The sequence below is a fragment of the Acomys minous genome (genome assembly GCF_964271855.1).
Source record: "Acomys minous genome assembly, chromosome: 12".
In the NCBI taxonomy this organism is placed as follows: domain Eukaryota; kingdom Metazoa; phylum Chordata; class Mammalia; order Rodentia; family Muridae; genus Acomys; species Acomys minous.
The window spans coordinates 79,026,934-79,041,435 of NC_140493.1; the positions used below are offsets into that span (position 1 = coordinate 79,026,934).

The 14,502-nt window shown below is 39.3% G+C and overlaps 1 protein-coding gene across 4 annotated transcripts in view; it reads right to left on the minus strand.

Moving 5' to 3' along the window:
• The window catches only part of MED13 (mediator complex subunit 13), a 94,960-nt gene that overhangs the window by 51,720 nt on the left and 28,738 nt on the right, over positions 1-14,502 (minus strand). For all 4 annotated transcript variants that reach the window (XR_014783521.1, XM_084803236.1, XM_084803235.1 and 1 more), the window contains exons 4-9: positions 14,122-14,267; positions 13,220-13,417; positions 11,095-11,289; positions 10,096-10,258; positions 9,253-9,363; positions 4,413-5,096 (exon numbers count right to left, since the gene is read on the minus strand). Coding sequence is in view for 3 of the 4 variants with exons in the window: in XM_084803236.1 (XP_084659362.1) it covers positions 4,413-5,096; positions 9,253-9,363; positions 10,096-10,258; positions 11,095-11,289; positions 13,220-13,417; positions 14,122-14,267 (1,497 nt within the window). In the remaining variant the exon portion in view is untranslated. The remainder of the gene's footprint in view (positions 1-4,412; positions 5,097-9,252; positions 9,364-10,095; positions 10,259-11,094; positions 11,290-13,219; positions 13,418-14,121; positions 14,268-14,502) is intronic.

Below are 14,502 nucleotides of genomic sequence, written 5' to 3' on the forward strand. Positions count from 1 at the left end.
CCTTGGCTGTCCTGGACTCACTTTGTAGACCAGGCTGGCCTCAAACTCACAGAAACCCACCTGCCTCTGCATCCCAAGTGCTGGGATTAAAGGCGTGTGTCGCCACCACCCAGCACCAGTTATTTTTTTTCAAGACAGGGCTTCTCTGTGTGGCCTTGGCTGTCCTGGACTCTCTTTGTAGACCAGGCTGGTCTCCTCAAACTCACAGAGATCCACCTGCCTCTGCCTCCCCGGGTGCTGGATTAAAAAAATGTGCCATCACTACCAGGCCAAATAATAAATTCTAAAAAAAACTAATGATCAAATACACTTGGCCCATTTAATTTTATAACAGTTTTTGAGGTCGAATTTCTGTTAAAAGCCACATTATCAAACATATAATTTTAACTGTTCATTAAGTTGTATACACACACTTTAAGCCTAATTAATTTTGGTATGTGGTGTTTCTGTTTGCAAGTGTTTAATAATAAAGGATTTTTTAGCCAGGGATGGTGGCACAAGCCTTTAATCCCAGCACTCAGGAGGCAGAGGCTGATGGATCGTTATAAGTTCAAGGCCAGCCTAGTCTACAAAGCGAGTCCAGGACAGTCAGCGCTACAGAGAGAAACCCTGTCTCAAAAATAAAAATTAAAAAAAAATTTTTTTAAAGGAACATTAAAGCAGCACCTCTGGTCTCTATCTACCAGATGTCAGAAACACAACTTTAATTGTGCTAACTAAGGTGGACAAATGTCACCTGAGAGTTACTGCCATTGCAGTAATTCCAGGGAAAAGGGGAGAACTACAAGGGAACACACACTAGTCTTTTGTTCTTACTTCTAACCTACCAAGTACAAAACTATTATATTCCATAAATGTTTCTGAGCTAACAGAAACAAACCCCCGTTACTGAATCTTAGGTGTTATCTATCATTATGCTGTAGAAGCAAAGCTTAAAACTGAAGGGAATTCTGACAAAAATATAAAATTTTCTATCTGGTGGAAAAACAACAAAAAATGGCATACAATTCCACACAACGAAAAATTAAAATTTGTTTAAGTAAAACCAACAGCAAACCTTTTGTTCCAGTTTTTCCCCCTCTTTTTCTATGACTGAGGGGCAAAGAGGGGCCAGAAACAGGCAGAAGTAGAAACATGCTCTGCCCGTAGCCCACGTAAGCACGGCCCAGCACCACTCTACTTTGCATGCTGTTTCCCTACGTTATGCTTCTTCTCATTTGTGTTCAATGAGGAAAACGTCAAGTGATCTCATAACAGATTGTGGGGTTAAGTGTTCTAAGCTTCAGCAGCCAATACATGTGTTTAAAGCTATGCCTAGAATTCTTAGATCTTATGAATATAATGTACTCATAAAAGTGCATTCCTGAAGTCTTCTAATGTAAAAACGTTCATATCACCACATTTCTACAATAAATAAGAAAACCTAACCTGGAAACAAAACAAGTTTTAGAATTGTAAAGTGGTCTAGCCACACTGTCATCTGGCTCATCCAGACATCTGTGGGCCCAGGCTTACTCTAGGTGTGCGTGTCTCATCGGCCTACACATCCTGGGTGTTCTTGTGTAAAGAGAAGTACAACAGTGAACAAGCGGCTCTGCCCTTGTAAAGCTCACATTTTAACAAAGACACAATTATTAAATACACAATTTCAGATTCGAAAATATATTAACAACCAAGCAGCATATAGGAGAAGCAATGACTTGGAAGAGTGAAGACAGAATAATCAGAAAAGTTCCCCACAAGTGTACGCAACACTAAAGGGCATGGAGTAAATGGCTCTCTACTTCTCTAATGTAAGCTGGACAACTACATGAGGCGTTAGCCTGGCCTTCCCCCCACCCCCAAAACAGGGTCTCTCTGTGTAGCCTTGGCTGTCCTAGACTCACTCTGTAGACCAGGCTGGCCTCGAATTTACAGCAATCCACCTGCCTCTGCTTCCTGAGTGCTGAGATTAAAGGCGTGTACCACCACAGCCACCACCACCAGGCTCTTCTTTGTTTTAAATGAAGAAAGCAAGCAGACCATATAGTGACCTTTGCTTAGCAATCAAGGAAATACAAATTTGAGATTCTATCTCACCCTAGTCAAAATGGCTATCCACAAAAAAGGGGGGGGGGGGTGGGAATAAGAAATGCTGGCAAGGTTATGGGGAAATGGACACTTACTCACTTCTGGTCCAACCATGATGGAGATCACCATAAAGGTAGCTCAAAAACCTAAAAATATGACCCATCCAGGTAACTGTTCAAGTGTGTTTACAGCAGGCTCAATCCTACACAATAGCCAGCAAATAGTACCAGCTTACATGCCCATCAATAGATAAAGTACAGCACAAAAACAATAGAATTTTATGCGTCCATAAAGAAAAGCAAAATCATGACATTTGAAGGAAAATGGATAGAACTGGAAATCATTATGCCAAGCAAAATAAGTGAGACTCAGAAAAAGAACCTATTTTCTCTTATATATGTAACCTAGATTAAATGTATGCATGTGTACCTGTATCTATTCCATATAGACACACATACATACATGTATATACATATATGTATATTCATATGTATGTATGTGTGTGTAGGTCATGAAGCTAAAAAAGAGATCATTGAGAAGTGAAGAAGAGATCTTAAGGGAGGAAAGTAAAAACAGTAATATGATTTAAAACACACATACATACACACACGTGCACGCGCGGGACGCTATCGAAAGAAAGGGAAGCATCTACTAGAGAAGGGCAGTGGGGAGAGGAAAAGCATAAGGACATATTGGAATGCAAACAGCACACTGAGGCGTATCCTTTGCATTTAAGGGTTTTTAAAGACTACTTCCAGGCATCCCTTCCACAATCTGTTACTGAGAAGCTTCTCTGTGTAGAGCACCCTAGAGCACGAGGAGGAAATGGAGCATCTCCCCCAGTGTCAAAAAGTGTTCAACTGCCAGGATCCACACTGAGGTTCACAACCTCAATGCCTTAAGGGCGCTAGGCATGCAAGTGTTGTAGGCTAAAATGCCCCATGCACATAAAGTAAAACAAACTACAAAACCCACCAACCACTGGAGCTGTTGCTCAGTTCCAGACTGCTTGCCTAGCATTCACACAGCACTGGATCCACGCCCAGTACTGCAGGTAAACCAAAAAGAAGAAAGGAGGATGTGTGCAATCTTAAGCAACTAATAAAATTTAACACAGCATATAACCTGTGTGCTGGAGAGAGGGCTGGAGAGATGGCCAGTGGTTAAGAGCAGTGGCTGCTCTTCCAGAGGAGCAGGGTTCAATACCGAGCACCCACATGGTAGCTCACAATTGTCTGCAACTCCAGTTCCAGGAGATCCAACGCCCTCTTCTAGGCCCTGGGGTTATCAAAAACACACGTAGTGCACAGACGTACATGTGGGCAAAATAACCACACACATAATAAAATTTTAAAAGGAATTTAAAGGTGTTTTGCTGATTGATTTATACTATTAGAAAAATTTACACATTAAAAATAAAAAGGCCTTATTGAATAGGCTAAGAATGTATTCCAAGCAATATATAAAAACAAGATCTAAAAGAAAGCCCCATTCTGCCCAAAGTTTGCCATATAGAGAGTAAACAAAGAAAGCAAATGTGATGTAGAAAGATATCTATAGTACATTTAATAGTATAGGATTAGTATCAAAATTTTGGAAAGAATAAACAAAAGAAGAAAAGGAAATCTTAAAGTTTAGACAGGTAATTCAAAGAGAACACTAACTTTTCAATAAACATTTTAAATGATGTTTAATCTTACTAGAAATCTACAAACATGCATTAAGATAGTGCCTTGTCGTTCTTCTTGATAAAAATGAAAATCAACTGTATTTTCATGTAGGCCAGTTGTCTGCACAGCAAAGTAGCTCTAGTACTTTTCAGTGAAGAGGACACATCTCAAGGTTTGACAGCTCCTCTTTCAGATGTGTTTCCTACAGAAATTCTCATTTCTTATATGTACCCATCCTCCCCAATTCACTGCTACCTACTTTGTTGCTTATGAGAAACGGACAAAATGTTGTCCATCTGGAAGAGAGTAGACTATAGCGTACCCACAAGCACACAGACCACAAAGCAGTGCTATGAATGAACTGAATCTGTGTGTCTCAAGGCGTGTGTGGAGGACAACTACACCACAATGCTCTGATCACAGGCAAACCCTTTAGCTGGCTGACAGACACCAAACTTTCACATTATTATTTTCTCCATTTTTGGGGCTGTGTTTTTAGAATAAAGAACTTCCTTCAGAGATAAACACACTAAAGAAATTATTTAAATTTAATACCCAGAATATCTATGCTTATAACTCCTCTCCTGTAACCAATCTCGAGTCCCAGCATTAAGATGTTCCATCACCGTTCACTCTTAACTTATAGTAGTCACTATTAAAAAACATACATACTCAGTAACTGATGTTACACTTTCCTGTCCAAAAGGTCCAACCGGATCATCCTTGAATTTATCATTTGGAAGTTGAGGTGGTAAAAACTCTACATCTTTTTTCTTTGGGACTTTGTAATACTTCCAGGCTACATTAGCTTCATCTTCTTCCAAGCTTACTGCTGTACCAACATACACGGTAGGCTCTACCGCTTCCTGAAATGGAGGTGGGAAAGGCTGGGACAAACTGTCTAGCCTATCATCCATTGGTTTGGTAGGAACCAGGGGATCCGGCGTTGGCATTTGATAAAAATGTTGACTCTGAGGAGTTGAAGGTGTTTTAGTCACTCCTTCATCAACCACATCACACGGATGAGGACTAAGTGGGGGAGGCTGAGGTGAGTTTGTCAGTTCAGGACCATGCATCTGAGGAGTCTTTGCTACATCATTAGTTCGGATGTTTGAAAATCTCACTTGACTATCTGCGGCAGAGATCACAAGTCTTTGGCTGGCTGAGTCTGTGTCCATGCCAATATCATCACTAATCGACACACGATGGTGAAAAGGAGTCAAGGGGCGCTTTTGTGGCTTCTCACTCTTGTCTTGCTTCTCATTGGTCTTGTGCTTAGGAAGTACTTGTTGTTGCTGCCCTAAAGATGGTGCCTGTCCTTGTTGCCCAGGGTTTCTTGTTTTGAGACTTTTATGCCTAAAAAAATTTAAAAGATAGGTTATTTATTTTATTGTATGACTATTATACAAAAGTATATAAAGTAAGATTTTGAGACACGAGATCATTTGTTTTCATACACAATTCTAAAACTAGGATGATTTGGATTTACAAATCACTTGCAGTGATCTTAAAAGCCTAAAAGCATACAGAACAATTCATAAAAGCCAATTTGCAGCCAGGATTGGTGGCACGCACCTTTAATCCCAGCCACTGGGAGGCAAAGGCAGAGGCAGAGGCAGGTGGTTCTCTTTGAGTTCAGGGCCAACCTGGTCTACAACATAAGCCCAGGACAGTCATGGCTGTTACACAGAGAAAACCTGTCTTGAAAGAAAGAAAATCCAATTTGCAGAACTGGAGAGATGACAGAGGTTAAACTCTTGCAGAGGACTCAGGTTCAATTCACAACACTCATGTGCATGGCTCACAACCATATTTCACTCCAGTTCTAAGGAATCCCATGCCTTTTTCTGACCTCCACAGGCACCAGGCACACAATATGGTACAAATATATGTATGCAGGCAAAACACTCATGCACATAAAATACACCTTCCAAAAAAATTAAGTCAATTCACTTATGTTCACTTACTAGCTATGATCAAACAGCTAATTATTGGCCTGTATCATTTTACTGTCTTACCTTCTCAATACATACAGAACATCTAGTTAAGACAAAGGTATAAAGAAGTTTGAAATTCTTCATCTGTAAATGTCCTGGTACTTCAGACTTAGTAACTATTAAGAATGGCATGTCCAAGCTTAGTCATTAACTACAATACTATAGTAACTGATTGGACTAGAAAGGGCTAGAACTGACTGACAGATGGGCCTACCTAGGTTCTCCTAAGATTTGGCACTACAGAAGTAATGACCCCTTGACTAGAAATGGAAAAGAAATGCTTAAAACCTTTTCTTTATCCAAGTAGCATTCTGAACAGAAAGAATTAAACCATACCTTAAAATATAATACTTTTGTTGGGTCTAAGATCTTTTTCAAAACTAGACTTCCAAATTCATAATCCTGATAGTCATTATATTTATTTTTTATTTTATTCCTTTTTACACTAAGAAATTACCTCATAAGGTAATTAGCTATAAAAGTTTAAATTCAATATTAAGTTTTCTTTAATTCTGGGGGCCTTGTTAGCTAAATCAAACACCACACAAAACCAGTAGCACAAGTCAGTGGGACAGACAAACCACCTGAGTCAATCCTGGAAACACACATGGTGAGAGGCCAGAACCAGCTCCCACAGGCTGTCTTCTGATCCCCACATGCTCACTGCTGCATGTGCATGCCCACCCCCAAAACACAAATGTGAGAACTGAAAAAATAATTTTAAAGGCAGGTAGTTTTTTTAAAAGAAGCTTCTGATAAAGGAACATTTTGGAAAGTTCTTTCACACAAAGTCTGGGGCATCTTATTGGATACTATCAAAGAAAATACAGCTATATCCAAAGGATGTGGGGGGGGGGGAACCCACTATCACCCTGTGCCTCTTCTAATGTGGCTTATTACCAAACAATCTTCTATGAAGCACTCTTGCCAAAAATGCTGATCTAGTCAAGGCTCTAAGACAAGGCTCTACTGCAGTGATAAAACTGTCCTGTCTATACGGCTCTAAGAACCTGATCTAGAAGCCAGAGAGAGGGGAGAGAGCGCTCAGAGGTTCACAGCACACACACACCTCAACACAGCACAGGACTCAAGGATAAAAATAGAACGCCAAACTTCTAAGGCAGCCTAATACAAGAAGGATACTTAACAGTAACAGAAAAAAGCAAAGAAAACAAATCATTCATTTATCAATTACTCAAACACTTGCCTGTTGCAGGGGCTAAAACTTTCGTTTAATAGGTTTTTTTGTTGTTGTTGCTGTTGTTGGTTGTTTTTTGTTTGTTTTGTTGTTGTTGTTGTTTTGTTTTGTTTTGCCTTTTGAGACAGGGTCTCTCTGGGTATTCCTGGCTAACCTGGACTCACTTTGTAGACCAGGCTGGCCTTGAACTCACAGTGATCCGCCCGCCTCTGTCTCCCGAGTGCTGGGATTAAAGGCATGTGCCACCATGCCTTAAAAGATTTTTTGAGACAGGGTCTCCTGCCTCAGGTTGCCAACTGCTGGGATTACAGGTGTATGGCAAGGCACCCAGTTAAAACTATTTTCCTAACACTATTTACTTTTAGCAAGAGGCAGTAAAAGCCCTTGGTAGGAGCACCAACTATACCAGTAGGGAGAGGTAGGTAAGCACTCTACTACTTTGAACATATGTAAAGCCAGTTGTATTTTAAACTCAGTTTTACATTTCTTTTTTATTATACTTCAACAATTGCATGTACTTGTACTGGTTTTTATATTCTGTATGAAGAACAGATCCATATGAAGCCTGTCTGCTACACAATTAAGGTTAATGGTTTGCTTTGAGGGAAATTACTTATATTGCTGCTTGAGATTAAAACTAGTCTTTTTTTTTTTTTCTCATGGAATAAACTTTTTATTTGAAAAACAAATCATTTAGTTGAGTGTGCCACAATCCAGAACCTGGAAGACTAAGGCAGAATAGTCATGAATATAATAAACCAGCCACTAGCTTCATGACATCTAGAGTAACCTGTGGCTATATAGCAAAATCGTGTCATATCCAAGAAAAAGAAAATAATAACTGATAAACAACGATTATCCATTTTTTTAATTATGTGGTCGAATTGCTTAATGTAGTTCTTTAAAACACATTGGTTTCAAGATTTAAAAACTTGAAAAGTTGCTGGACAGTGGTGGTACATGCCTTTAATCCCAGCACTTGGGAGGCAGAGGCAGGGAGTTCAAGGCCAGCCTGATCTACCCAGGACCATCAAGGCTACACAGAGAAACTCTGTCTCAAAAACAAAAACTTGAAAAGTTGTATTAGGCCATTGGTGACAAATGTATTTTTTGATATTACATTTAACAAAATGTGTCAATATTCAAATTTGCATAACTCAGCAAGCCACTATCTGCCAAATGACCAATACTTGATGCTATAAAAACATGTTAAGTAAAGCACCATCAATCATTAGTGGAATAAGTTTTATTAATGTAGCATTAATGTCCACACTACAACTAACTTCGGTCATGATTACAAACACCTTTAATCCCACAACTTGAGAGAGGCAGACAGGTGGATGTCTGAGAATTCAAGGCCAGCCTAATGTACAAAGCAAGTTCCAGGACAGTCAGGACTACATACAGAGACCCTGTTTCAACACATACAAAGACCAAATCTCATAAAAATGAATCAAAATATAAAATGAATGCAACTGCCCAAAAAATCCCAAGTTAACCCACTCTGATGCCAATCTTTCCATAATGCTGTAAATTAGAAAGCTGGTATTTTCGCTATGTCCCCTGTAAAATCGTGATTTTTTTAAAAAAGATTTTATTTTTTATTATGTATAGAGTGCTTTACCTGTATGTACATTTGCAGGCCAGAAGAGGGCACCAGATCACATTATAGATGGCTGTGAGTCACCATGTGGTTGCTGGGAATTGAACTCAGGACCTCTGGAAGAGCAGTCAGTGCTCTTAACCTCTGAGCCCTATTTCATGGTCTTATTTCAATAACTCACCAACGGTTGCTTAAGAGTAAGAACTCGCTACATAAAACTCAACACTGATTTACAATTTTAAAAATTATGAAAAGTATTTCTATAAAAATCCTTAGGAAAATTTCTCAGATGTAAGGCAATTAAGGAATATGTTCCTCCAGATATGTGGGAGCCACGTATGGTGGGTGACACATGACTACAAGCCCAGCACTCTGAATGCTGAGGCAAGACCATCTCAAACTCAAAGCCAGAAAGAGCAGCACAGTAAAAGAACCTCAAAACAACCACCAAAAGCGTGCTTACGGCTGCTATACGTACCAAGACACAAACATTTGTATTTATGTGGCTATTAGGAAAAGCTTTCCAGTTCCCACATCTGGTGAGAAGTCATGAATTGTATGTACTTCTAGCTTTAAATTGCTGGCTATCTTTTCTCATTTCTTCTTGGGGAAAAAAAATTCTAACATACCACGTTTGCATTAACACACCAAAGTATTAGTATCATAAGTGTAAAATACACACACATAAACATCACCAACTGAAAATAAACTTACCTCAAACAACTGCAGCTTGCTCTTTGTGTGGCTTCAACAAAGTCCCAGCATGCTATTTTATCAGCTGTCTCTTCTTCACACAGGCCAGTGGGTGTAGCAGAATACTTCCTCCTAACGTTTGAAATCACAAGTTACTTAGGATATATAAAGTTGCTATTAGAAGCCAGGCGGTGGTGGCGCACGCCTTTAATCCCAGCACTCGGGAGGCAGAGGCAGGTGGATTTCTATGAGTTCCTGGCCAGCATGGTCTAAGTTCCAGGACAGCCAAGGCTACACAGAGAAACCCTGACCCAAAAAAACAGGACAGCTAAGGCTTTTACACAGAGAAACCCTGCCTCAAAAAACAAAAACAGAAAATTCTACTAGAGTTAAATTTAACCTATCTTTTTTTCTGGAAGGTGGGGAGGTTGGGAAGGGAAGGGGACAGTATTCAAGACAGGGCTTCTCTGTGAAGCCCTGGCTGTCCTGGGTTTACTATGTAGACCAAGCTGGCCTTGAACTCAGAGATCTGCCTCTTCCTCCAGAGTGCTGGGATTAAAGGTGTATACCACCCAGCTTAATCTTTTATTATCTTAAATTAATTTTTCCCAGTTTTATTCTATATTCATAATTATGCATACAAGTTTTAAACATCAAAATAAAGATAAAACTGGACGTGGTGGTGCATGTCTTTAATCTCAGCACTTGGAACGGAGCTACATGAGTTCAAGGCCAGCCTGGTCTACACGCTGAGTTCCAGGCTACCAAGGCTACCCAGTAAGACCTTGAAAAATAAATAGTTACACAAATAAACAAGTAAATAAACGAGCAAATAAGATAAAAAATAAAAATAAGGAAACATACTTGTTCTGTAATCTATTCATGTTGCATTCTTGCCAGACTCTGTCCACCACGTGATTTGCTAATTTTCTGGGTATTTTCCCACCATGGTGACTAGTGCTGTCAGTGCTGAAGCCATCAGATACTGAAGAAAATTTGACCCACTTCTGAGCAGACTGAGGATCAACTAGAAACAAAAAAAGAAAAGGCTATTCAAAGGTAAAAACAAACTGAAAGTAACATGTGGGAGTTTTTATTAATTTATCATATGCTTTGCTCTATTTGGTAAGTCTAGTGACATTATGAGGCCAAAAAAAACTTTTTTCTTTAAATGCAGAGAGCAAAGATTTTTGAATAGGGGATATAAACTAGATGGCAGCATGCCAATGCGGACTTCATGACTTTAAGAATTAAAACCCAAGCTCCAGCTCAGCAGTAGAGTACCAGTGTAGTGAAGGTCCCTGGGTTCAACTCCCAGCACAACAAGCAAACACAAAATGTGCCTGCATGTGCATGCATTATGTAGATATATAAGAGCGGTCTTAATTCTGAAAACACAATGAATATGCAGGAATAAGAAGATACCAAGTCTGCATCTTTTTCTCAAGTGGGTCAGAAAAAGACTAATTTATAATCAATGTATACATACAGAGGGTGGAAAAGCAAAGGATAAGTATAAATTATAAAAGTCTTTGCATTATACTTGCAATTTTCCAGTAAGTTTTAAATAATTTCTTTTTTTTTTTTAAAGATTCATTTATTTATTATATACATAGTGCTTTTGTCTACATGTATGTCTGTGTACCAGAAGAGGGCACCAGATCTCACTATAGATGGCTGTGAGCACCATGTGGTTGCTGGGAATGGAACTCAGGACCTCTGGAAGAGCAGACAGTGGTGCTCTAAACCTCTGGGCCATCTCTCGAGCCCCAACAATTTCAAAATAAAAATGTTTAAGTACTGATGTACTCAAAAGAACAGATTTGTAACCAGAGCTGACTGAAGAAGCAGTTGGCGTAATACCTGTTTGAACTTCCTCCGGAGATGTGGGTGGGGTGAGAGTAACTGAAGACATAGCAGGGTCTCGTGTGGAAGCAGGCACTTGATGAACACCCAAGCAAGAAGCTGAACAGTGAGAGGATCCCACAGAGCTAGGTGTAGGAATGTCTGATTGAGGGACTAGAACAAAGCATGCTGGGTAGATCATTCGGACACCAGCTGAAAACAAAATGAACCAAACGGGGGGGAAAATCAGCTGCCAATGTGACAGTAATAGAATTAATTTCATTGAAAAGCACTGTGGTAAAAAAAAAATTTTTTTTAACTAATATTTATATAAAGATAACGTATCAACATGTGTCTCTGAGTATAGCTTAACATGCTAAGGTGCATGTGTGGAGGGCAGAGGATAAACTCAGGTGTCAGTCTTCATTTTCCACCCGGTGTGAGACAAGCAGGCCTCGTGGCTGCTGGATGTGCCATGCTAACCAGCCGGGAGCTTCCAGGTGTGCTCCTCTCCCGCCCTCCCGTCTTGCCACGGGTGCTGGGGTTACAGGAACGCACACTTCTGTACTTGGTGCTCATAAGCTATAGATTTTCTACTGTACATGTTTGTTTGTTTTTAATCTGTTTATTTATACTTGACCAATGTGTAATACATTATAAATTTTAATTTATAGATGTAATAAAGGTAATTTGGACACAAAGACCATGGACCATTTTGTGTTCTTCTTGACTACTTTAAAGTGTAATAAACATTTGTGCTCTGTTTCTGTAATAACTATTCCAATAATAAATAATGTATTCAATGAAACTGAATAATGGGAGTAGTTTCAATTTTTAGAAAAGCCAGGCATGGTGGTTTACATCTGGAACCCCACAACTCAAGGGGCTGAGCAGAAGAGTCTAGAGTCCAAGCCAACCTGGGTTACAGAGCAAGAGTCTCAAAAACCTAATGAAAACTCCAAAACTCGCATGAGCTAACCCTTACCTATGACATTACTATTAGACTGCATTAACTACAGTGTCATAGATACTAACCCCAACTGTCTGATTAAGCACTGCCCGTGCCTGTCCTGTCTTTACACTTCCGGGCCTGACTGTATGTCACATCCTAACGGGGTTAAACACGCTTCAAGGGATCAGTCCAGTCTACTCCGCCTCTTCTTCTTTTCCTCCTCCTCCTCCTCTTTTCACTCCCATTCTTCAAGAAAAGGTTTCTCTCTGTGTAGCTCTAGCTGTCCTCAACCTCAGCGACCCACCTGCCTCTCCCTCCTCCAATGCTGGAATTACAGATGTGTGTCCCTCACCTAGCCTCTTTTACTTCTTGTCTCTGCTGCAGAATTAATATGCCCAGGAACGAGTCACTTTGCTAACTGCACCCTTGAGTGTGAAGACATACAGATTTAGGGCTAGCAGCCAGGCGTGGGGCGCACGCCCTCAGTCCCAGCACTCGGGAGGCAGAGGCAGGTGGATCGCTGTGAGTTCCAGGCCAGCCTGGTCTACAAAGTGAGTCCAGGACAGCCAAGGCTACACAGAGAAACCCTGTCTCGAAAAAACAAAAGAAAACAAAAAGACTAGGGCTAATCTGCAAAGAACTGACATATTTAGAACACACCAAATCCAGAAGACACTTAGGAATATTTTCTGCTGCTGAAAGTTTTGCTAAATATTCAAACACTACACACAACACAGGCTGTCAAGTTTTCCAGCCACCAAAGATTAACTAGCTCACAATTACCCTTGCCGCCCTCTTCAGCATGGAGACAACAGACAACAATTCCTCTATCCCAATAACCCTGGCTTGGCCATGGATCCACTTTTGTCTAATTAAATGTGAGTAAATGTACCATACAACACATCCCAGCAGAAGCTTTAAATACACTTACATGGTTAGGCTTGGTCCCTATTATGCCTTTGTTTTCGTAAGAACACTGTGTCCCAGATACTGGGTATTCTTTAACCTAGATTGTACAATGAGAAGATACATAGCGCCATGACAGCCAAGCTGTAGCCTTTACATAATGTGCATAGAAAAGCAAGAAATAAGTGTTTGGTATTGAACACCTATAGTTATTTGTTATTTGGCAAAATCTAACTAAAATATACAGTATTTATTGTTCCCTTCAGACCGTATCAGAATCCATACCAACAAGAACTTCTACTGCAGCCAAAGAATCGTCTTCCCAGTCCATATCCTCCTGCTTCCCTTCAGGCATCTCCTTCAAGCCACATGAAATAGGGTAGAATTGTTTCCATTCACCAATTAGTTTTTTGGTAGCTGAGTCAGACATCTTGAATGCCTGTCCCGTGAGAGTGCCATTTAGTCCAAATGGACTTAAGATAACTAGAAACCAAAGCAGATATCAAGTAAGTAAAGATTTACAGAAAGTAAAATCACAATAGATGGTGTTGCAATAATGTACGTCTAATACAAAAAGGAAGTCCATTATGATCATTCCAAGAAAGCCAAGTTATTATATTTTATTGTTGATAATATAAAATACAATGTAAGACTTTGAAAATTGTTTTAAAATATGACTAACGCCCAAATCAAAAAATAATAGCATTTCAAAATGTACTGACAATATTTGCACATCAATTTATTCTGACTCTCATTAAAGAAAAGCAAGTTGAAGAATAAATGTGGATAAATAAATATAAATATTTATGAAGTACTACCACATAAATTTTAAAACACATACAAACACTACAATTTTTTAAAAATTAGATTTTTCCAGTACTTAAAAAGCAATCAGCAACCTTATAAAAACAACCTCTTTTGAGTTCAACAATTTATAGTATGACATAAAAAAAAAATCCCCCCCCCGCCGCATAGCTATGCTAAAGATGGCTTACACACAAAGCCTTGAAATGATTACTATATCCATAACATAATATGCTATTAAAAGAAAACAGATATGTTAATATTCTCAATCATATACATTTTAAATAATTTCACTAGTGGTACTTATTTTGTTGTCTTACAACTTATAATTACTAGCATGAAAGTTTTAACTTCAGTATGAACTGAGAATAAAAATAATCTACCTTGAAATGGGCTATTAGATTGTTGAGCAAGGGTGACATGCTCTTCACTGAGAAGGTATACAGGTTGATGTTGGTTAATTTCCACACTGGTACAAACATTGCTGTCTCCATGCAAGAAAAAGGTGAAAGAGCAGGACAAGTGTTCACTAATAAAGAAGGAAAAGTTATATTTTAGTGATGATTAATAGCAAAAAAAAAGAAAATAACTTGCTTTTAATGTTTTAATTTATTCATATAATATCTCAGGCTAACCTTGAACTCACTATGTAGCCCAGGATGGTCTTGAACTTCTGACCATGCTAATTCTACCTCCGAGTACTAGGATTAAAAGCATGTGCTACCATGCCTTGTTTGTGTGACTGTGGATCCTGGGAACATGAG